The sequence below is a fragment of the Podarcis pityusensis genome (genome assembly GCF_964106645.2).
Source record: "Podarcis pityusensis genome assembly, chromosome: Z".
NCBI classification, from domain to species: domain Eukaryota; kingdom Metazoa; phylum Chordata; class Lepidosauria; order Squamata; family Lacertidae; genus Podarcis; species Podarcis pityusensis.
The window spans coordinates 24,129,507-24,154,445 of record NC_138044.1 but is presented as its reverse complement, the minus strand read 5'-3'; the positions used below and the strand labels follow the sequence as shown (position 1 = coordinate 24,154,445).

The following is a 24,939-nucleotide window of genomic DNA, read 5'->3' as shown; positions in this document are numbered from 1 at the left end:
TTCCCAGCAGCACCCAGCAGTATACTATATCTAACCCTAGAGGGTCCTGCTGAGTTATTTGCTTTAATCTTTTACGCCCTAACCAGCTTTCTATACATATTTCCAGCTTGCAAGCTGAGGACAGACCTCTATTCTGCACCTAAGAATTTACTTAAACATATAACCCAACATTTCCATGTAAAAATTCACAGGGTGGTTAGCAATAAAATATATGCTAATTAAATAAAATCAATATATATAAAATTGGCACTATTACAGATGCCACATAATACCTACTCTGCATTTATAAGAACTTGATTGTTTAGTGTGGTGGCACCTACACTTTGGAACTCCCTGCCTGTTGAAATCAAGCAGCCGCCTTCACTGTACTATTTTCGGCGCCTGTTAAAAATATTCTTGTTTAGACAAGCCTACCCAGATGCTTAGAAAGTTGAGGTAATTTGGTATTTTAACGTTTGCATATTTTAAAGTGGGGTTCTGAATCTTTCTTGATTTTACAATTTCATGTTTTTGTAAACCACTTTGAGGGGGGGTTTAAAAAAATCGAGTGGTGCACAATTTTTTAAAATAAATAAATACTGAACAACAAAATTTAAAGAGCGTTGGGGGTGTATGGCAGAAGGTAAGAGACCTTACCATCATAAATATATTTTAAAAAAATAGTAAGCCTGCAACTTGAGGGGGGGGGCGGTTTAAATTCCAGGGAGCTTAACGCTAAAATCATGTACTGTATAGTCAAAACACATTGGATTCAATGGTGGGGGCTTACCAAAGTTTTCCCCCCCAGGCGCCTACCCTTCTGTTTCTTCCTTTTTGGGGTTTGCTTGGTTTGGTGTGCTTTTTTTGCCAAGTTGCAGGCTAACAGAACAGAAATAAATGAGCAACGATTACGATATCTTAACACGCACAAGCACACAAAACCCTAAATAAGCGCGGACAAGCTCCCTAGCCCCTCAAAAGGGAAATGCTCTTTTGAAACCCCAAGTGCTGCATGTGGGCAGGCAGGCAGGTACACTGCCCCTGCAACGAGAAGCTCTCCCAAGCCACGAGGAAGCCTCGACGCCCCCCTCCCGGGTCTACCGCGGGCGACAGAGAGGAGGGGAGGCGACGTCCTTTCCCCACCCCACTCCTCCCGAAGGTGAGGCTGGCAGGCGCCGGGTACCCACCTGTCCCGGAGGCCGCTTTGCCGCACAGAGCCTCCGCCCTCCTCACCGGTCTCTTCCTGGGCGCAGCGGCGGCGTCTCTGCTTGGGGGGCCCCGCCGCGGCCGCTCCCGCCCCGCGGCGCCCACAGCATGAGGGATGGGGCGGGGGCGTCCTTCCCGGACGAGGAGGCGGGGAAGCGGCCCCCGGACGGAGCAGGAGGTGGAGGAGCCGGCCCAGCCTGGCCTGGCCTCCGCCGCCGCCGCTTCTTCGCGGCTACTGCTGAGGCTGCTCCTCAGAAAGGCCGCTCGGGCGCCGTCTCTTAGCAACCGCGCCCGGGCCCCTCCCGCTCCTGAGAAAGAGGCGGCGGCGGATTCGGCTTGGCCGAGAAGATGCTATCGCGCCGTCTGCGCAGGCGCGGGCATCCGCTAAGCTGCCGCTGGCCCGTGAGCGATTCCCGCGTGCGCTGCCTAGGAGGTTAGCAAGGGGGCTGCTTGCTTCAGGACTGGGCTGCTGCAGTGCGCTCAATGGGTGGCTGGGAGGCGGAGGAGGAGTAGGGAGGAGCATGCTGCTGTTGGTGCAGGATGCTGCAGCACAATTGCTGACCCTGTCAGCTTGTAACACCTGTGCTCGGAGGTCTGCACTGGCCGCCGGTTCGCAACCGGGCTAAGTTCAAGGTGTCCGTCTATAAGAAGCCGTAAACAACTTAGGACAGGTTTGCCAATGAGGCCACCTTCCCGGCATAATGCACCCACTCAGCCACTTCAGTCAACAGAATTGGCATTGATAGAGGTGCTGCAGGATACCCGTTCCCCATTTCTAGTAACTTGATCTATTGTTGTTATTATTTATTAAATTTCTATACCACCCTTCATCCCAGGATCACAGGGTGGTTTACAATATAAAAATACAAAAATACATAACATAGTATTAGGCAAAAACAGTACCCCCACCCCAGTTTAAAAGTTCGTAGATTGTTTAAATAGCTGAAGGCCAGGGAGAAGAGGAATGTTTTTGCCTGGCACCTAAATATATGGGTTGAAGGCAACAAATGAACCTCCCTGGGGAGAGCGTCTCACAAGCGGGAAACCACCGCATAAAAGTCCATTCTCTCTTGTTGCCACCCTCTAGACCTCTTGTGGGTGAGGCACACAGAGGCCTCAGATGATGATCACAGAGTCTGGGGAGATATGGCAGCTACATTTTGGAATTCCTTACCTATTGACATCAAACATGCATTTTTTTCACTCTGCTCTGTTCTGCTAAAAACGTTGTTCAGGCAAGCCCACCCAGATGTGTCAAATGCTGGTGTGTGTTTTAATCTGTAGTTTGGTGCTGATTTCTTTAATGTTTAAATAGTTCCTTGTGACGGTTTCTAATAATTTTATTGTTTCATTCTCTTTGTAAACCACTTTGAGGGTTGTGGTTTTTTTGTTTTGTTTTTTTACAGTTTTATGAAATATAAACAAGCAAGGGTATCTCTGCTATCAGTGGATGCTGGCAACTATGGCTATGTTCTGCCCTCACTGTCAGACACAGTTGTTGCTGGTCTCCACACGTCCTGAGAGATAATGGAGTGTGCTCCTGGGTGTGAAGTCAAGCCACTGGAGAATCACAGCACCTTCTTTGTCTGTACAGAACAGTAACTCATAACTTCTTGCTCCCACATTAGCAGCACTGAAATGACCTCTTTCCTGGGCAGTGTGCATGGAGGGTCCTGGGCTGCCCAGATAACAAGACTCCCCCCTTGATCTCGCTGCTGTGGTTGGTCCAAAGGAAAGCAGAACAATACAATTGGCACCAGCTTGGCTGCAAGAGTTGCCAGACAGAGGTGTATAAGTCACCCATCCAACTCCACTCTGGATTTGTGTAGAGTTTACTGCTTAGCCTTTTCTTCTCCTGAAGATGTCCTGCAAGACAACAAGTACAGATTTTTCCTCAGGATTTATTTCTGAAGCCTTTCTCAACAGAGGTTTAGGATCAGAGTTTTCCTTCTCCTGGATGAGCTAACTTCCCAGGTTGATGAGCCCCATTTGCCCCTCATTTCCCTCTATAGCACAGTCAGAAACTGTTGGACCCATTATTGGTTTCATTCACTCAAGCTTCCAGAACCTCACCAAGGGTTTGAGACTCATCTGTTACCCTTACCTGGTTAGCTGGTCAGTCGAAGCCATTCCCAGGGTGTGACCGCGGTCGCATGGTGACAGCTTCTAGGATGAGAGCTGAGAGCAGGGTGGAGACCAAAGGTGGACAAACTACCCCCAAAGGAGCATGACCTGTCCCCCAACAGAGGTGCTACACGTCCCCTATACACCCCATATATATACATAAGTAGTTTCATTTTTGTGTTGTCTTACTGCTCAATCATAGATCCCAAAGCAGTTTACAGAATGAAGCAAGGGTTCTACTGAAATCAGATGAAACAGATGTACAAATAAATAAATAAGAAAATTGAGGCACAAGGCGTCACTGCCAGAAAGCCAGCTGGACTTATTGATATGATCCAAACTCTGCTAGCCGCCCTCCCCCCAGTTTATTAAATGAATTTTATAGTGACTCATTTTATTTCTCTCTTATCCCGTATTGATTTGCCCTTTAAAATTAAAGTGAGTCAGCTATTTCATGATTCTCCTTTAACCTTTATGGAAAGTATGTCTCAATGACTTCATATTTATTAATTGTTTTCTTAAATGTTATTTGAGAGAGAGAGAGATCACTGACAAGCCCATCATTCTGCATGTACACGGTTTTCTGTATTCACAAATATATCTACTGAGCATGAGCAGGATGGCAAACATCCTGATGCTGTTAGTCTGCAAAGCATCATCAGTTCCCACACCACCCACCCAAAGCAAATAGCATCCATTGGGAGTTTCTTTCTGTGTTCCCTCTTAGCCACTTGCAAATCCCATCTTCATGAGCCACACTGCTGCTTTAAAAGGCTTCTACAAACATGTGGGATGTGCCTAGGTCAATAGCCACCAGCAATGCTGATTTTTTTTTTTTTTTTATGTATCTAGCTATCACAACTCATTGAAGTTATCTACAATGTGGATAGCAAACAAGTGGCCCTCCAGACCTTACTGGATTACAACTTCCACCCACCCCCGTATGGGATAATCAGCCTCATATAACCAAAATGCTTAAGTCTAATTAATGCATGAAAGGCTTAAGGCAGTGGTTCTCAAAGGGTGTGCTGTACCACAGTAGTTTGGCAGGAGAGGATGGCAAGTTTAGCAGAAAGATTCAAGGACATTTAAACATTTCAGTGTAGTATAGTGTGGTATCAAAGTAGTATTTATTTATTTATTTATATTGCAGAATGCAGTGCTTTTTTTTTTTTTTTTTAAGAAAAACTGGTGCTGGAACTCACCATGAACACCTCTCATTCTCTTAGAATGGCAATCGCACCCACCTGAGAGGTGCCGGAACTGAGCCCCGGTGAGTTCTGGCTGAAACCCCCCCCCCCAGGAAGATGGATAGAGATCTTTTCAAAATCAAGCACTGCTAGGAGTTTATTCTTTTTGTTTTCCGTTGTATTTCTAATCAATAAAAACATTCGGTGTGGCGCAAGGAAATTTTTATTCTGAACATGTGGCCCAGAGAAAGAAGTTTGAGAATCATTGGGTTAAGACCATAGAGTAAGCTGTCCTGCCAGGCTTAGCTAGGTCACTCCACCTTACCTTGAGAGGGAGGGTTAGCAAGCCTTTGTTCTCTTCCATTCCACCATGTAAATCATACCAGTAAGGAGTTCTGAGCTAGTTGCTCCAAGTTCAGAGTGTGTGGCTTAAACAAGCCATCTTTGTGATTCTAAACAAATAATTTAGAAGCACTCACCACACTGGAACATAAATTTTCCTGCCTGTGTTTTCTAACTGCTGTATGGAAAAGCACGTGAATCTGACCTTTGAAGGGTTTGTAAGTAAACCATTTTTAACTTGCCATCTAACTCAGTAGTTTCTATATTGATATTTCCCAAACTTGGATCTCCAGCTGCTTTTGGACTACAATACCCATTATCCCTAGCTAGCAGGACCAGTGGTCAGGGGGTGTTGATGGTTTAAGTGGGCTATGGATTGCAGTCTGACTCATATTGCATTCATTGATGTGATGGGGAACTGAATAAACCCATGAAGAAATAAATCCAGCTTGAAAATGTTACCTTGGGTTAAAATAAAAATAACAAAGAAAAAAATGAGTTTTGTTGATGTTGTTGTTGAAGGTGGATAAGCCCCTTGCCATTGCTCATGTTTTGTGCATTCTCTGTGGAATCTTAATTTCCTCTCCCTCCTCATCTCCTCAACCTGCCAGCTCTCGTTCCCTCAGTGTCTTAGCAACCAGAGGAGACTCACTGGCCCACTGCAGCTAATGTCCCTCAACCCCCTCAAAGCAATCACATTTAATTTCTCTAATTAAATCACACATCAAAGGATCCTGAATCCTCCAAACATATAGCCCTAAGCTGATCTGGGTTTTTTAAGTGTTCTCCTGAAACCAAGGATTATATTACAGTGGTACCTCAGGTTACGGACGCTTCAGGTTACAGACACTTCAGGTTACAGACTCCACTAACCCAGAAATAGTACCTCAGGTTAAGAACTTTGCTTCAGGATGAGAACAGAAATTGCACGATGGCGGCATGGCGGCAGTGGGAGGCCCCATTAGCTAAAGTGGTACCTCAGGTTAAGAACAGTTACAGGTTAAGAACGGACCTCCAGAATGAATTATGGGGACCATAACAGTTTCCTCAGAAAATGCAGCAGAATATTTAATCTCACAATAGATCTGGTTGTTGTTGTTGTTGTTGCTCCTGCTCCTGCTGCTGCTGCTGCTGCTGCTGCTGTTGTTGTAAAATAACAGAATCATAGAAGTGTAGAGCTGGAAGGGACCCACTGCAACGCAGGAATCTCAGCTAAAGCATCCATGACAGATGGTCATCCAACCTCTGCTTAAAAACTTCCAAGGGAGAAGAGTACACCACCTCTTGTGGAAGTCTGTTCCACTGTCAAACAGCTCTTACCATCAAGGTAGCTTCCTATGGTCCTGACCTAGTGTCCTCTAAATGTTTTGGGCTACAATTCCCATCAGCCCCAGACAGCAAGGCTATTGTGTGTTATGTTCACTAATATATGTATTTTTAATGCACACTTAACTCCAGTATATGCCTTATTGAATACATTATTTGGCTGCAGAATTGCAATGCAAAATTCAGAACAGGGTGAATTTCAAGGGGTTTCTGTTTTTCACTTTGCATATTGTTTCAGAGACTACCAATTAGGTAGGGTCATTGAATCAATATTTCTCCCACGTATGTATGTGCAGCTAGCTTTTTAAAAGAATGTGACATGATATTGTGAGATGAATAAAAGGTGACAGTGTTGCCTTATTGGAAGTCCTGATGCAAAAAATTTAATCGTTCTATCTCTTTCTGTTCACAGCTACAGTTACAGGCCTCTAGACCACTAGGGTAATGGGCTTTTACCTTAATTCCCTCTGTCTTGGAGTGGAATAGTCTGCTGCACTACATTAATACGTGGTGCATTTTATCATAAAAAGGAACAACTAAAAGCGAATGCTTTGTGTGAACCAATAGTTGGTGGAGGCAAGAACCACAAATTGTGAAGGAGGCAGGAGCCCCTCTTTTTTTCTTTCCAAAAAGGAGGCAGGGGCTGAAGAGAGAGAGTGGGGTAAGGGAGCAAAACACCCATCGCTTTGGTTCAGTAAGGACAAGGAAAGGGCGTTTTGAGCAGGGCTGCCAAGAGGTGAGAATGGGGGTATGAATGTACAGAGCCCACAGTGAGCAGCAGCCCCCAAACCTACAGCTTTCATTTTAAAAAGTAAGTCTGTAACTCTTTGAGAATGAAAGTTACGGAACAAAACGTACAGATATTCTTCAAAGTGATTGGAATAATTAGTTTATACAGTGGTACCTCTAGATGCGAACGGGATCCGTTCTGCAGCCCTGTTCACATCCTGAGTGGAATGCATCCCGCAACTGCACGTCTGCGCGGGTTACGATTCGCAGCTTCTGTGCATGTGCGTGACGTCATTTTGAGCGCGAGTGGCGAAACCCAGAAGTAATGCGTTCCGTTACTTCTGGGTCACCGCAGAGGGTAACCTGAAAATGCTCAACCTGAAGCATATTTAACCCAAGGTATGACTGTATTTCACAAAGGGGGGCTGTCTATGTTGCACAAAGCTCACACAAAACAATACTCTCTCACACACACAGACATACACACATAGCTTTGTGCAATTTGCTCTCCTTTCGTACAGTATACATTACTCTATTCTACCGTCTATTGACTATATATAGCACAAAGTAACTATGTAATTTTTATACAGCATTTTATCCAAATTTTGTCAAATAGAGGTTGTAGTTTTTAATTCATTTGATGAAGCATTATTATGGAAAAATCCATAATCTCCACTCTCCAATCTCCACTAAAAAAAACACTCTAGGAAAACGCATCTCACTTATTTGCACTCCTAATGACCACTGGACATAATTAGCTGTGACAAATGCAAAGAGAGGTTGCCGGAAGAAAGAGAGCAGTAGCTCCGCGCTTTGCATTGTGGGCCTTGTAGTCTTGGCCGCCTAAGTGAGCCTGGACCGCTATTACAATCTGAACTCGAAGTCCCGAGAGGTCTCGCTCTCCCCTACCGCAGTCTTTGCGCTCAGAAGCACGGTCGGGGCGGCTACATTGTGCCTATTGTATTGGATTTTCCTTTCTCCCTCCTCTTTGCCTGCTATTATTTTGTTCATTTCCACGGGAGGTTAAAATCGCGAATGAGAAAGCATGGCTGATGAACAGGAAATCATGTGCAAACTTGAAAGCATCAAAGAGATCAGGTAAGGCTTTCGTTGTTTGTGTGCCGTTTTTAGAAAGGATGGTGATATACAGCCCGATTCCACGCATGTTTACTCCGAATACAGCCCTTCTGTGTCTGTCGTGGTTTACTTCCAGGAAAAAGCGTGCGTCGGATTGCAGCTTAATTTCTCCTCGCGCCCGTTTTCCTTTTCCACTGTGAAAGAGTGGCTAATTTATGCTAGTGTAAAAGTAGCTACTATAAATGTCACACAAAAGGTCCATTGGATTTTAAATGGAGCTTCTTTTGAGAGCAACAGACGGGGGGAGGGGGAGGCGGCCCCAGACATACTTATGATGAATACACATAAAATATGCACAGCGGAATTATGGACCACACATTTGCAGAAAATCGTCCATTATTATCATTTTAATTGCTTTGTATCAGCCTCTACCAACCTAGTCCCCTCTAGATGTTAAACTATAACTCCCACCAGCCTCAGCCAGCATAGCGAGAGTTGTAGTCCAATAACATCTGGAGGGCACCTAGTTGTCAAAAGCTGTTCTGTGTTAAAGTCTGCCTTGCTACATTCTTTATGGAAGGATGCCTCAGGAAACAAATTAATAAGCCTGATGCTGTGCAGGCTTACTCAGGAAGAAGTCCCACTGGGCTCAATAAAGCTTGCTCCCTTGTAACTGGGATTGGAAACAGTAATTTTTTTTAGCAACATAAAGCAGTTTTGATGGATGAGGAGCTCTGACGATGAACAAAGTTGGAAGATAGATTTCTAAGTTGAAGATGTTATTCCTCCTAAGCTGAAACACTTTTGGAAATAGTCAAGGTAGAAGACAGGTGAATTTGGGTATATCCTTGCCAAGAGAGGATGAGGCAGAATTTGTATTGGGGAAATCTTCATTACAAGTTTTTATCTACCTAACACAGATAACCTTCCAGATGACCTGTTTGTTGAACATTCATCCTGATTTGTTTGCACAAGTTTGCAAGGAGGTTTAGACACCAGATATTTATTGAGCATTTATTCTGATTTGTTTACAGAGAGGTTATTTGACATTGTGCCTGTCCCACACATTCCAGTGCAAAAAAGTTTGATTTGGGGGAGGAAGCGGTTTTGTTGTGCAGGAGTTCCAAATCTACTTTAATTTCACAACCCATGCAATTTGCCTGTATGTGACTGAATCTCACCAGAAAATAGTGTCATTCTAGACGCACACTGTGTTTCCCTTCTCCTGTGATAAAAGAGAAGGGCCTTGGTAAATATAGGGATGCAAAGCATAGTCAGTTTTCTTTCCTTTCTCTTTTATGCAGGGGGATCAACTCCCCTGCTTATTAAGGGAGTAGATTGCACATTGGAGACACACAAAAGAAAGAAATAATGGACTGAGCACAGCTGCTGCAGTTTTCTAAAGCCTCCCTCCAACACACACACACAAAAACACACAGAATGAGCTGGGAATGCCCACCCTTCCATGCAATGGAACCTTTTACATTTTTATAAAGTGGACAGTAGTGCATGTTACTGGGACATATGTAGTTTGCAAAGCACCATTCCTCGTTCACTTTTAATGTGGTGTTTTATATAATATGAACATCATGCTCTTCTTATTATTTCATTTACCTTGTCTAAGTCTTTTTGTGAAGGCAGAGTCACATTTTGAAATGGACCATAGGAACCTGCCTCATACTGTATCAGACCAGAATGCCAACACAGTTGCCAACACTGATTGGCAGCAAGTCCCCAGGATTTCAGGGAGGGGGTCTCTCCAAGCCTTACCTGGAGATGCCAGGGGTTGAACTTCTGGCTTTCTGTATGCAAGGAAAATGCTCTAGTGCTTATGCTCAAGCTCTGTTGTATTAACCTATAAAATCCTGAGCAGTTTGGGCCAGGCTCCTTGAAGGATTGCTTTCTCCAATGCATACATGCTTGGATCTTGAGATCTTCTATACAGGGGTAGCCAACGTGGGGCCCTCCCAGTTTTGGACTACAACTGCCATAATTCATAAATATTAGCTGTACTGGCCAGTGCTGATTATGTTGTAGTCTACAACTTCTGGATAGCTGCCTCTGTTCTACAGAGATCCAATTAGTTTATTTGTATCTAATCATCAGACCATGAAAAATCCAAAGTCTGTTCTACAGAGGGCCTTTTCCAGGGTCTCCTGTCCTCAGCCTCTAACAAAGTGAGGCAGGTGGTGACTGGGGAGAGGACCTTTTCGATGGTAGCACCCTCTTTAACAGAAAGCGCTCCCCAGACACTTGCCTTTTAAGGTGCCATGTGAGGCCATTTCTGTGATTCCAGAGGTCTTGTTTATTGAGATTTCATCCTGATTTCCTTGTTGTGTACATATAAGATTTTCTCCTATTCACTTCACTCTTTCCAGTGCATTTTCCCATCACTTTTCAACCTGCAGAAAGACCATTTCTTTGTTGTGCTACGGTGGCAGATCTCTTTAATCCAATTTAACTGCATAAATCCCTCACACACAAAAATTGACAGTCTGGAGGCACTCTGTACCTTTTATTTACAGTAGGCACATTTGTCTGGTGGGTTAGATTCTGACACCACGCCTCCCTCATGCTGGATTAAAAAAAAATGCTGTTGTGTTTATGATTTCAGATGGATTTTATTGTTCTATAATTAACTTCAGTGTTTTCATTGTGTCAAATTTGAATTGTGCTTTGGGTTTCTAATGCAAAATACCCAGAGAATCTAGTTATACAGCCAGCACATGAATGCCCAAAATAAAAGTGAAACACCATAGGAGTGAGTTTCGAGGCATGATTTGCAAGAGGAGTGTGTGTATTAGATTGATGGATGAAGGAGGAGATACTGATCGTTCTATAGCTTTTTCATTATTATTATTATTTTGAAGACTATTCTGGCTTCTAATGTCCAACGCTCTCCTCTCCTTATTTAAGGGTGGGTTTTTATAACCCACTGGTTACAGATTTGCTTGTAGGGATAACACAGGGCATTACAAGTAGCCTTGAATGAAAAGTTGACCCAGGAACAGAGAAGGGCATAGGAGAAAATCAAAACTGATAAATTAATGGCAACTTGTTATTATTTTATTCAATTTCTAACAACAGCGACTTGACTGAAAGCTCCCCCCTTCCCAGGTTTCCTTCTCTCTTAGTTATGATTCTCTGTTCTACCTTAATTCCTCCTCTGACATCCAAGCTGTGCTAGAGGTAGCCTAAACTTTTCTCTCTTTTTTCATTTCTTCTATCATTGTAAAGAACACTATTTCCCCCAAAGAGATGAACCCTCTGAATAGATAAGCCGGGCTTATACTGAGTCAGACATGTAACCTACTTAAGGAAATATGGTCTACTCTGAATGGCAGGAATTCCCCCCCCCCCCCCACAGTGTCTCATGTAGACTCCTGCCCTCCTGTGTGAAGGTGTTGGTGGAGATGATGCAATAGATTGAACTTGGGACTTCTGAAGAGAAACCAGTTATTTTGCCACCTAGCTCAGGGTTTTCTCTCCTTCTGCCACTGTGCTACGTGTTCCATTCTGAACAAAAAGATGGCATTGCTGCAAGTCTTCATCCTCCCATTTGTTCTGAGCTGCGGCAAAATGTGCTGAGGAGACCAGGAAAAGTGTGTGCAAAAGTGTGCTCTTTTGTTCAATGTGTTCTTGGAAGTGTGAGTGCATGAGGCTTGAGAGAAGGGGGTGACAGAGCTGGTGACAGAGCCGTTACGGCATTGTAGGCTGCAGGTGAGGCCGTAATGAGGGACAGCGTCTCTCTGATCATTTCCACTGCAGCTGAGGAGGCCCATGCAGAGGTGGCAAAAGATATGATACGACTCCATTTTCCCCTGTTGTTGAAGCCTTGGTGCTAATGATGTGCTGTAATGGGAAAGAGAGGGGCAACAGAAGCAGTGCAGAAAATGGCAATGTAGAAGTTAAGGTGTATGGAGCAGGTTTCACCAGACAGAGGCTACAAAGAAGAGTTGGCTGCCTTAGATGTGGTGGTGCTGGGGACTGAGATCCAACAGGGTAGGGCTAGAGCTAAGTGGTGAAGCACAGAAAGTCCCAGGTTCAATCTCTGGCATTTCCAGGCAGGGCTAGTGAAGATTCCTGTTTATAAAAGTGGAGAGCCACTGCCAGTCAGTGCAGACAGCTCAGAGCTAGATGGTCCCAACTCGGTATAGGCAACTTCCTATGCTCATAAGTAAGGTAAAGGTAAAGGGACCTCTGACCATTAGGTCTAGTCGTGACCGACTCTGGGGTTGCGGCGCTCATCTCGCTCTATAGGCCAAGGGAGCCGGCGTTTGTCCGCATACAGCTTCCGGGCCATGTGGCCAGCATGACTAAGCCACTTCTGGCGAACCAGAGCAGCGCACGGAAATACTGTTTATCTTCCCACTGGGGTGGTACCTATTTATCTACTTGCACTTTGATGTGCTTTCGAACTGCTAGGTTGGCAGGAGCTGGAACGGGAGCTCACCCTGTCGCGGGGATTCGAACCGCCGACCTTCTGATCGGCAAGTCCTAGGCTCTGTGGTTTAACCCACAGCGCCACTCGCGTCCCTTTATGCTCATAAGTAAAGCCCTGTTATTCCAAAGGCCCAGCTAGTCCAGCATTCTTTTCCCACAGTGGCCAACAAGATGCCTATAGGAAGCTCATAAGGATATTAGCACAATAGCACTCTCCCATTCATGTTCCCCTAAAACTGGTACTGCCTCTGATACTGGAAGCACCAGTGCTTTTTCTTCCCTGCTAAGTCACTGAGTTGTGCCCAAATACCTTGCATTAGGTAATCTGTTAAGCAAGAAATGAACCATGTGCCAGTTAGATATGTTGATTGTACATTTGACATGCCAGTCAGCTGACTGGTCAAAAATTGCCAAATTGCATTTGAAGCCAAAAATGGCACATATGTGGCCTCTGCCCTTTAAATTTTATTATTTAAAAATGAGCGAGTGGAAAAGCTAGGAAGTGGCAGCTAACCCTAACCTGTAGTGTTAGAACCAGGAAACCATGGCTTTGGAACAAGTCAAGATTTTAAAGCCAACTTTAACCCTTCATATCCAGACTTGATTAGAAACGGTTGACCAATGTTTCCCACTTGGGTGTAACAGGAAGCTATGGTTGACTGTAGATTTGGGGGTTGTTTTGTATGAAGCAAGGTATGACGCAGGAGCAAAGGGGCTGCATGTGTGACGGTTGTGCATCTCTCGGCTTATGATGCCCAGATTTGAACATAGCCAAAGCTTCAAAACATGGCCATTCTATGTCCCTGCTGCCAAACCCCACTTTCTTTGGAGCTCAGCCTCATCACCTGACATTTATGACTGTGGCTGGAATGATTTAAATGCCTTTTGGCAAACAGGAAATGCCACCTCAGCTTTACTTTGATATTTTCTGTGCATTTGTGCCTGTGTGTATCCCCTCCCCCCTTCCCCAGAAACAAGACTTTGCAAATGGAGAAGATCAAGGCCCGCTTGAAGGCTGAATTCGAGGCTCTGGAATCTGAGGAAAGGCACCTCAAGGAATACAAACAGGAGATGGACCTCCTGCTGCAGGAGAAAATGGCTCATGTGGAGGAACTGAGACTCATCCATGCTGACATCAATGTTGTAAGTGACAGCCACGCATGGTGGTAATGAGTTTTCATGATCATTCGAGTTGCAGTCTTATGCATACTTACCTGGGAGTAAGCATGACTCTTGCATTTGTTGGGTGTACTCCTGAGTAACCTGGCATAGTGTGAAGGCTTATCTACTACTAATGTTGTGCTTTCCCTCTTAGATGCTACTCCTCAGAAATGTGTGCTGAATTGATTTGCTTCCCAGACCTGGTTGCAAAAAATGTTGTCTGTCCAAGATTTGTTATTTCACTTTCCCCCCTGACAGGCTAGGCAGAAGGGAACTCAGAGCAACTTTTATGTGAACAAAACATTCAACTATTGAACTTTCTGTCACTGTGCTAAAAGGTGGGAGAAAAGAAGATGTTATGTTCATTATTTATGATCTTGCTACAATGCTTGATGTGGGGGGGAGGGCGGGGGGGGGGCGAAGCAGAGAGAGGGACAAAGAGTGAGTGAGAGAGAAAGGTCTAGAATCCTGCCCAATACGAATATTATTGTTAATATTTTATGGCACCATCAATGTATTTTATGTACTCACTATGAGAGGATAGCTCAGCACTGGGAAATTCAGCACTGGGAAAGTGGCAGAAGAAGGGGAAACAGGAATAAACAGGAAATGAATATGTACAGGGAATCTTAGACAGCCACCTCTCTGGTTCCTGATACTGCAGCAGTCCACGAACATCTCTTCAGAACCATAAGACCTAGAAACTTGATTTTTAAAACTGAGGTTCTCAGGGCATTGACTTCAGCTTCTGTTCCCACAACCTGTGCTGTTTCTGGCCTCCTGCAGAATCCAGCATGGACTTTCCGTATCCCAGATGACTCTCTTTATCACAGTTTCATTGGTCTCTTTTAAATATTCACCTGAATGTAAAAACCTCAACATTGTGTGGGCCTCCTGGTGCTTTTGTTGCAGCTGCATTTCAGGCGGGGCTGGACAAACCTAATGAATGCTGCCTTGTTCCTTCTCCAGATGGAGAACACAATCAAGCAGTCGGAGAACGACCTCAATAAGCTCTTGGAGTCTACCCGCCGTTTGCATGAGGAGTACAAGCCTCTGAAGGAGCATGTGGATGCCTTGAGGATGACTCTGGGCTTGCAGAGGCTGCCAGATTTGTGTGAGGAGGAAGAGAAGCTCTCCCTTGAGTAAGCTGACACATTACTTGTTAAAAGCTTAGGTACCTGCTTTCAGGTCCTGAGAGGCAAACAGCTTCTCAAGCACAATGAAGAGGGAATGTGTATGCAGGGTGCCGTGATGGACTATGTCCAGTACTCTGAAGGCCCTTTGGATCTCTCTTTACTTGAGGATCATGCTTTCGGAGATTTTGTTTACTGTTCTCTAAGGCTTAAAAACAGAAATTGTAAATTATAGTAAAACATTTTGGCTTCTGCATTCATCAATTGCTCTGACAAAAATGATACTATTCCCAAGCCAGCAATTATAGAGCTTTGAGAATGGAATGCTCAGAAGACCCTCCTTCGCTGAAGCCTAGTGATGGCTGAGGTCATGCTGTGTTCATGTGTCCAGCATGTGCATGCAGAAGTTCTCCCTTTTTGCAACGCTATTGTATCTGCTGACAAGCAATTATTGAGAAGTCTGCCTGGTTGTGCTTCTCAGAACTGAAGTGTTTAGTAACAGCAAGGTGGTCCAATATGCAGCCCTTGGGGCCTTTTCGTGGCCTTTGGCAACATTTGACACCCACCCCCTTGCAGCCCTCACACCACCTTCCCAAAGCCCAGTTAGCACTTCCCTAGCCTTGGCAAGGAGGTGGGAGGGATTGAAGACCCTGCCAGAGCCTTGAGCATTCTTCCCAAAACTCAGCACCTCACTTAGCCAGGTTTGGGAAGGCAGCGAGAGGGCTTTACTTCCCCTAAGTACTCTTGCGGCCCATTTGGTATGGAAAGTTGGACCACCCTGAGTGACAGGTTGCTCCACATGTGTGTGTAAAAATTGCTTATTTGTGGTTTCTAAAATGTCCGTGTAGGTTGGTTGTAGTTTTACCTATGTATTGGACATGACATATTGCAGTTCTGCATTCAATGCTATGGATTGAATTACCCAGTACCTGCAGGTGATGTCCTGTTTGATGCAATATGTTCTAGCCATCCTGCTGCTTTTGAAAGTAGCTGTCTGAAGCAGACACACACAGGTGATGGAATGACAAGAAGATCCAGGATTGCGGATAGATGGCTTAAGTACACTAAGTCTCACTAATACTTTGCATAGATTGGGAAGCTTGCTGATCGCAAGCAGTTTAGAGTTTGCCAACTATGAGTAGCTTTCTCTGATTGCCAGGTGTTAGTTAGGAGATGCTGGATGGAAATCTACCACAAATGGGATACACTGTTCTTTGTTAGCTGACACCTCACTTTGATAGAGAGATTTCCATCCAGCATTCTAACATCAAGAGTCTTCCTACTGATATCAAAGATATAGGGAAGCACCTGTAGGGATGAAAGGAGAAGCAGTCTATTCAATACCTGAACCGTACACTTTATACTTCACATGATATATTTTGAAGATAGTAGTTCAAAAACTTTAGGAACAGGTACTCAGGATGGAACATGACACCTGACACATGGCAGGTGTTCAAAATGGCAGCTCTGAGTTGACTACTCCCAGATGTTGAATATTCCCCATAATATTTTGGAAGAGTCATCTTTGGCCTCAACTGCCCTATACATTTAAAGCAGAATCATACAACTTTAAAATGTCATGGCTTCCCCCAAAGAATCCTGGGAGCTGTAGTTTGTTAAGGGGACTGAGACTTTTTAGACTCTCTATCCTCCCCCCAGTGCTGTAACTCCCAGAGTTCCCTGGGAAGAGTGATTGAATGTCAGACCACTCTAGGAATTGCATCTCTGGGAGAGGAAGTGTGTATGTGTGTGTCTCTTAACAACTCTCAGTGTTCTTAACAAACTACAGTTCCCAGGATTCTTTGGGGGAAGCTGTGCCTATTTAAACTGTTATAAAACTGCTTTAAATGTGTATCGCAGATGAGGCTTGTCTTGTTTCCCCGTGTCTGTCAGTGAGTGGCAGCATAATCACACAAGGAAAGCACTACTGGATCAAAGCCAAGGTCTGCCCCAGCCTTGGGCCCTCCAGATGTTTCTGACTACAGCTCCCATCAGCTGTGCTAGCTGGGGCTGATGGGAATTGTGGTCAAAAACATCTGGAGTGCACCAGGTCAGTGAAGGCTAATGTAAGCTCCCTGAAAGAATCAGAGTGGCAGCAATTCTGCATAGCCTGTATTAGTTTTTCTTCTTTATTTAGCTACTTTGAAAAGCAGAAAGCTGAATGGCAAACAGAACCACAGGAACCTCCTATCCCAGAATCTTTGGCTGCGGCTGCAGCTGCTGCTCAACAGCTACAGGTGGCCAGGAAACAGGACACCAGACAGACAGCAACATTCAGACAGCAACCCCCACCCATGAAGGTAAGGACACACCTTTTGGGTCACTGGTGGTCAGGCAATCCAGCAACAAAACAACACATTGTGGCACCCTTCACCCTCCATAAATTTTGGAGCACAAATATACAGTTCATTCAAATAAATCATGGATCATGCGTCAGTTTGCAGAATAAATTCTAAGTATAAAACTCTAGGTTATTAGTCAGCATTTCCTCTCCACAGGCCCTCTTGAGATGTGAGAAGGGAAACTTTCCCCTTTATTCACAAATGCAAAAAAGAAAAAGAAAAAGAAAATTTCAGTTCACCAGAATTATCCGTTTTTGTAACCCCTTTCACTGCTCTTCTATGTCTCATGAGATGGTCTAAGAAAAGCTCTTCCCATACATTATTGATCCAGTTGTAAGAAGGGATCCCCGCTTTCCATGACCGACGTTGCACAATTTCAAGCTGGGCTGCAGTTAATAAAAGACATACTAATTCCTCATGCTGAAGAGATTTCTAATATTAATGTTAAGAGAACGCAGCACAAGTGTTGGGTCTGGCTCTACAGGTTGGCTACATGTACCTCAGGTTACATACACTTCAGGTTACATACGCTTCAGGTTACAGACTCCGCTAACCCAGAAATATTACCTCGGGTTAAGAACTATGCTTCAGGATGAGAACAGAAATCGTGCTCCGGCGGCGCAGCAGCAGCAGGAGGCCCCATTAGCTAAAGTGGTGCTTCAGGTTAAGAACAGTTTCAGGTTAAGAACAGACCTCCAGAACGAATTAAGTTCTTAACCCGAGGTACCACTGTACCTTATGCCAGAATGCTTGTGCTACCTCATGCCCCAACCGTATATGGAAATATGAGCCCATGTTACCACACTCTCTCCAGCTTTGTTTATTTTTGCAAGCTTAGACATGGTCCTGGGCCATCTTAGAATAAACTTAAGGGATGTTTCTTGCAAGTGATTGTGCTTTGTGTGATGAGGAAGTCTTTCTTTCAGCTGTCCTGTAACCTCCTGCTGCCAGTTGTTTTTATCAGGTGGCTCTTGAGTTCTGGTATTATGAGAGAGTTTCTCCCAGCTGGTATGTGTTTGTTGACTTCTGAGGAAATTTGGCCAGGCTGTGTCCGGAACCATCAAGGTGAAGAAGCTGCTCACCCTGGCTTTCCAGGGAAAAACCACTTTCCTAATGGGATGGTTTTATTGTATTTCAGGCTTGCTTGTCATGCCATCAGCAGATCCATCGGAATGCACCAATCTGCCCTCTCTGCAAAGCCAAAAGCCGCTCTCGGAACCCAAAGAAGCCCAAGAGGAAGCAAGACGAATGAAAGCCTGCCAAGGAAGTTTGTGACCCAACCAGACCCCAACCATGCCCCATTTTTCAGTAGAACCATAAATGTGACCAGCGTCCATCTGAGTGCAAAATTACAAGCCTGACTTTAGCTTTTGTTTCTATTTATCATGATGTTAAGCACAACTGTTTCATTTTGGACCTTATTTTCATCTTTTGATTTTCTGCTTTATAGGAAGTTATTAAGAGGCAATGGTGCTACAGTTTGTGACATGTTTGTCATCCCACCATTTGGACTCGTACGCACAAGTAGAACCTGTACCACCCTCAGGCTGAAGAACACCTGGTACAGAGAAAACAAAGGCTTTTATCCGATCAGTGATAACATGCTTAATGTTTTAGAAAAACAAACTGAATGATTTTCTACTCAGCTTGCTAAAACATCTTCGTTTTCCATTCCAAGTTTCATTCCATTCCTCCACTAATTTTGTATCAAGCCTTTATGCTAGTTTCCAGAGCTGAAGAGTCTTTAAGTGGGCAAAACTGTGTATGTCTGATTTTATGGGAAGTGTGTCTTTACTCACCCATTTCTCTTCCAGTTATAATCAAGGGTATGTGTTAAGGGAATCAGTATTCTGCACTACCTGGAAACACCGATCAATTATCTTATCTGTTCATGCAAACTTGCATTCGACTGTGCTATTATTTGCAATTTTTAACTATTTGGACAATGCACCCCATTTTTGCTAATCATGGGGAGGGCCAAGGAGCCTGTACACAGGCTTGCCTTCTGGCTTAGGGAAATACTATTTGACCACTATTTTGGCATCCAATGCTTTAGCAAGTATCACCCACACAAAGAAAAACATTTTTGTGTTTGCAATGTTAAGGAAGTAGGCACTTGCTGAAAAGAAGCTGAAACTTCTGCAAGACTTTTTGTGCTCCTGCAGAGACATAGGAAGTTGCTTTTCACCGGGTGGCTATGGTCCCCCTCCACTATTGGAGGCAGTATGCCTGTGAATACCTGTTGCTGGGAACTGCAAGTGGGGAGAGTGCTGTTGTGCTCATGTTCTCCTTGTGGGCTCCTGCTGGGCATCTGGTTGGCCACTGTGAGAACAGAGTGCTGGCCTTAGATGGACCTTAGATGAACTAGCCACCAGGCTTTTATTTTCAGGTTAACTATTTGCTTCCTTAGCCCAGAATTGTGACTGACAGCCTGCGACAAGCAGGGTCCCCAACAGAGAAAGGCCTTTCCCCTGTTCCCTTTTAATTTAGGGGGTGAAGAATCTCCCATCTGCAGACCAAACATGGCCCCCTCTGTCTAGCCTGCAGGACTCTTCACCCCAGGCTGAACCCTCACCAGTCTTGATCTGTGCACTCCTCAAGTGCTTTTGCCTGACTGGAACCTGCCCCTGATCCATGAGAATGCCTCTTGCTTGCCTGGTTGGTAGATGAAGAAATGTAGCTTACTGTACAAATGTAAGAGGCTCTATTATTCTGCCCGTTTTGTCTGGCATGCAGTCCCAGGAAAGTTGCCCGGAAGGGAGTACAGCCTTATGGGTGAGAAGGTTCCATACCCATCTTTTAACTGCAGATACAGTGGTGCCTCGCAAGACGAAATTAATCCGTTCCGCGAGTCTCATCGTCTTGCGGTTTTTTCGTCTTGCGAAGCACGGCTATTAGCGGCTTAGCGGCATAGCGGCTATTAACGGCTTAGCGGCTTTAAGAAAAAGGAAACAAACTCGCAAGAACTCGCAAGACGTTTCGTCTTGCGAAGCAAGCCCATAGGGAAATTCGTCTTGCGGAACGACTCAAAAAACAGAAAACTCTTTCGTCTTGCGCGTTTTTCATCTTGCGAGGCATTCGTCTTGCGAGGTACCACTGTATCAGGGTTTGGACCTAGTCTTCTGCACTGTTGGTTTGTGGTCTTCTACTGTGCTTGATTATGGCACACACATGAAGAGCCCTGGTGGCTACCACCTGAGTGATGCAAAATGAAGAAAAGAAAAGCATCCCCTTCTGAACTATCAACAGACAAGACTGAGTCAGCATCGAGATGTTTATTCAGAGTGGTGATGCCATGATGGCCAAATTAATTCTCTGGCACGGACAAGGGTCTGAGTTATTTTAACACAGTGAAGAGATAACTTTTGTTGTTCTTGGTAACATCAGCTACAAAGCAAGCAATATAGCTAGGCTATGTGATTGAGTATTAACACTTGGGCTTACACTGCCCATGCACAGTCCAATGATTTATATAAAAGGCTATTCAGCATAAATGTAGGATTATAAATGTCTGTTTGCTTTACATTTGTGCAGTATTTTTTTAAAGTGTGAATCTTTCAGAAGCTTTTCACATTTCTAGTCCTTAGATGTAATGGGGGGGGAAGTATGTGGCCCTCCAGATGTTGCTGAACTACAACTCCCATCATCCCTAACCATTGGGCATGCTTGCTGGGGCTTCTGGCAGCTGGCGTCCAACAACATCTTGAGGGCTACCGATTCCCCACCCCTGATATAATGGGATCTATTATTAGCCCTTTTGTAGCCTAGAAAGAGTCTGATTTAGGAACAAGTGAGAGTGCATCCTTTTTTGGGACCAACTAATATTGTAAACATTGAAAAAATGTTATTTTCTGTTGCTACAGAGATTTCAAGAATAGCTATTAAAGGGACAGTGTTTTAAAACACCATTTTTGTTTGCCTATCCTGTTTCACATGCTGCTAGGGTTGGGATTTTTGCCTTTTTTATTTATTTAATCAGAAACGTGTAGTGCAATAACATTAAAATAAAACTAAGGAGAAAACAATACAATTGCATGAAAATCAAAATTAAACCCCCCCCCCCATGTTGGTTGCATTCACAATGCCTGGAAAAAATAATTGTTGATTTGGATGGTAGTAACAAGTCCTTTTAAAAAAGATTTTCTTTGTTCATAAATATTGGGATGTTGTCCTCATGTTCTTTTTTCAGAGTTCAGTTTAAGCTGAAAAGCTTCTAAGAATTCAAGATAGTAGCATATTTCAAAAAGGCATTTGAACATTGTTATCATCGTTTACGGTATATATAAAATAAATTCTTGCTATATAGTTGAAAATGAATCTTTTTGCTTGCCCTTAATTTCTGAGTTAATTTTTCAGCAATAGCTATGGGCCTGATTTGACTATACCATAAATCCTTATTTAATCTCTAAGTATTCCTATTTATTTATTTTTTGATAATCATCCTGGCAGCAAACAAAAAAATATAAATTCATTTCTCTTTCCAAACTATTTTGATTTGGCCCATCCCATATCCTCAATAATGTTAAAGATAGGATTGGTATAAATTCTTGCATTAAATTAATTTCTAGGAGCGGTATTTCATGAAAAACTTCCACTGAATGGCATTCCCTCCATAATTGTAAATATGCACTCATTTGGGGGAGAGGTTGGGGATTATCACCAGTGGAACCTAAAATTGATCATAAGGGTCATTTCGTGAATTCTTGCTGAAATTGATTTCATATGCCCCCTGCTGCATTTTATTTTCCATTTTATGGGATCAGTATCACAACCTAAACCATTTCCCCTACATTTTTATAATTCCGTTAGATCACCTGTGCCTCATTTTGTTAATATTTTATAAATTCATTTTGTTAACAGTTTATAAATTGGGGTCATGCATCCTTTGGCATTGAAATTATGTGCCAATATCAGGTTTTTGAATGGTTGAAATTCTCTTTTTACTTGCTGTTTAATAATATATTTTACTATAAAGGAACTAACTCACCTAAGCTCAAACCAAGAGCACTCTTACTCATTATTATTGCAGAAATTCTTAATTCTATAATATCCCTTAATTAACCATTTTTTAAAAAATACCTGGGTTCTATTATTATAGAACAGTGGATGATGCCAATGGAAGTAAGCAAGGTCTTAATTGAAACTGGATGCTTCCATCTAGACTGCAAAATTGTAACTTGTTTTTATGAAAGGCTTTGAACCCAATTCTACATCCTTAAGGTTTTTCATTAAGTAAAAAAGCTGCCACTACCAGGAATACATCTTGACTATCACTCACACCCCACATTTTAACATCTTCTTTCTTTACTAATAGCAGAATTTGTCTTAATTGGTTTGCCTCATGATGTTAAATGAATATTGGGGATACCCCCATCTCTTTTCATCTTTTGACTTTTAAAATTTGTTGTCTTCTCCCCCAAATATATAGCCTTCTATTAACTTTTGCCAAGAGTGTATTGTTTTATTGGAAATAAAAATTTGTAAAGCCTGGAAAAGATATAGCACACTTGAATGCATTTTATTTGCTGCCATTTTCCCTAATAGATTTAGGCTTCATCTACTGTTGACGCTGATATTTTTGGTAGACACCCAGCTTTGAGTTCAGATTATGCTAGGCTTCAGGTTGGATTCTGAAACCCAGTGACCTCTGAAGTGAGTCCCCTGTGCTCTGAAATGAAGTCTTGAATAGCCATTCAAATGTACTATATAGAAAGAGCTCAGCGTATTGTACTCTCTGGGCCACTATTGTCACATATTGCAATGCAGTGATGCAAATTAATGATGCCATCAAGCCATGTGATGTGTTAGCAGCCTCCATGTATGTGAGGCATCATTAAAGGGCATCCTAGAGGCAAACAAGACTTCCCACCAAATTCTGGCGGCCTTGGCTTTGACTCCCCTCTGGGTTCTAATCAAGTGTAACCTTAAATCCCCTAAGAAAATATGGCCTTGACAAAAGACATCCATTGTTTTGTGTTACCCACATTTTAGAAACATCCTTTTTGAACTGATGTGAGGCTTCAGCTGGGGTGGCAGAGCAGGGCAAGCAGTGGACAGTGTGCAATCGGGGCAGCGCCTTCCCATTTTACCTCTAAATGGGATGGGCTGCTCTTGCTGCCTATGAAGATCCAGTGGTCAGCCTGGGTGGGCAAGGTCCATTCAGAAGGTTTCCTTGATGAAGTCTGCCACCTGCAGTTTAGTGGCTTACCACATGGGGCAGCAGCCACTTCAAAGTGCCAGCAGCTCCTGAGATGTGGATGTGCCCTCCTATGTTCCAGAGTCAAGTTAAATGCCTTTGGGCAGAGAAAGTGGGGAGGTGACGGTACTAGCAAGGCCTCCTGCTCACCCCAGTATTGCTCATAAACATTTAAGCAGGGAGTGCCCCTGCTCAGGTGCGTGTGACATCCCAGCTTAAAAACCACCAAGATAGAACAATGGGGTCAGGGATGCTGGTGAACCAGAAAAGGCATAAAGGCATCCTAATTATTTATATTACACACCATTATTTATTTAGAGCATTTGAAGAAGAAGAAGAGTTTGGATTTGATATCCCGCTTTATCACTACCCTCAGGAGCCTCAAAGCGGCTAACATTCTCCTTACCCTTCCTCCCCCGCAACAAACACTCTGTGAGGTGGGTGGGGCTGAGAGACTTCAGAGAAGTGTGACCAGCCCAAGGTCACCCAGCAGCTGCATGTGGAGGAGCGGAGACGCGAACCCGGTTCACCAGATTATGAGACTACCGCTCATAACCACTACACCACACTGGCTCTTTGCACACCACTCTTCAGCCAAAAGGTCTCCCAGAGTGGCTTATATGCAGTCAATTAAGACAAGACTGAATAGCTCCATTGGTCAGAGCATGGTGCTCTAAAGTTTCAAGTTTAATCCCCACATGGGACAGCTGCATATTCCTGCACTGGATTAGATGATCCTCAGGGTCCCTTCCAACTCTACAATTCTATGATTCTAAGACAGCCCTCCCCTGCAGGTTTACTATCTAAACAAACAAACAAAAACACAACACACAAGGGGCCAGGAGGGCAGAGGGGGGAAATCACACCCAGGCTTAAACAATCTTTATAGTGACCATTTCAGGGGAGGAGTTGCCTGATGGAGCTGGGCCTCCAGCAAAGCTGATGAAAAGAGCCCTGTTTCCCAGCTCTCCCACTGAGGGAGAATTATACCCTCAGGTGACAGAGGAGGAGGGTGAAGAGGCCTGATGGGGTTTGTCCATTGCAAGAGAGCTGATGGAGAGAGATGCTTTCTGAAAAATATTCTGATAATAGAGCAAATTCTTGATTCTTTGAGGGTGGCTCAAAATAAAAGAAAGCATCCAAAGCTGTGTATGGAAATAGATTGTTTTCCTCCTATTTCCTTTTCAGTGTGCCTTGCTTCTCTCTCCCCCTCCACCCCCAAAAGATTATAAAGCAGTTGTCTTGTTTCCATTATGAATATGAGTATAGAAACACAACCTGAAAAAGGGACCAGAACTAATGTTTGCTATCAATCTGAGGACAAGGCCGACTGTTTCAAGTCACAGACCATTTGACAGCAGGCTTTAAGTGGATTCGTCCAATCTTTAACTCAATTATACTTAATATATCAAAGCCAGCCACAGCACTGACAAAATTAGACCTGTTTAATTCAGTGAAACACAATTGTCTTCAGACCTGGAAATTTTGTCTTTGTAAATAGTAAGGAAGACAGACTGCTTCAATTATCTCTCCATTGCCACCTCCCTTGCTCAAAAAAGAAATCATTTTTCAGCAAGCTTTTCTATTCAATTTAAGTGGCTTATACTCAAAAGCCACCAAATGGCTTCACTTAATAATATAAGCCATATACAACCTAAGCATAGGGTGGAAGGGCTCACAGCATTAACACT

At 43.7% G+C, this 24,939-nt stretch overlaps 2 protein-coding genes across 3 annotated transcripts in view; one reads left to right on the top strand and one right to left on the bottom strand.

Moving 5' to 3' along the window:
• ZC3H12B (zinc finger CCCH-type containing 12B) overlaps positions 1-1,455 on the bottom strand; it is a 31,184-nt gene extending 29,729 nt beyond the window's left edge. For both annotated transcript variants that reach the window (XM_080989784.1, XM_080989783.1), the window contains exon 1: positions 1,167-1,455. The gene's annotated coding sequence lies outside the window, so the exon portion shown is untranslated. The remainder of the gene's footprint in view (positions 1-1,166) is intronic.
• A 6,278-nt stretch (positions 1,456-7,733) lies between these two features.
• Positions 7,734-22,118, top strand: ZC4H2 (zinc finger C4H2-type containing). Its single transcript, XM_080990009.1, has 5 exons — positions 7,734-7,994; positions 13,388-13,559; positions 14,547-14,719; positions 16,848-17,010; positions 18,191-22,118. Exons 1-5 carry the CDS (start codon positions 7,942-7,944, stop codon positions 18,302-18,304), a joined length of 675 nt encoding a protein of 224 aa, XP_080846135.1. The 5' UTR covers positions 7,734-7,941; the 3' UTR covers positions 18,305-22,118.
• The last annotated feature ends 2,821 nt before the right edge of the window (positions 22,119-24,939 follow it).

Excerpts from the sequence above, each read along its gene's own strand:
- ZC4H2 (XM_080990009.1), top strand. The coding sequence starts at position 7,942 with ATGGCTGATGAACAGGAAATCATGTGCAAACTTGAAAGCATCAAAGAG. Across the intron at positions 7,995-13,387 it reads GAAAGCATCAAAGAGATCAG|AAACAAGACTTTGCAAATGG; the intron begins GTAAGGCTTTCG and ends CCCCTTCCCCAG. Across the intron at positions 17,011-18,190 it reads AGCAACCCCCACCCATGAAG|GCTTGCTTGTCATGCCATCA; the intron begins GTAAGGACACAC and ends ATTGTATTTCAG.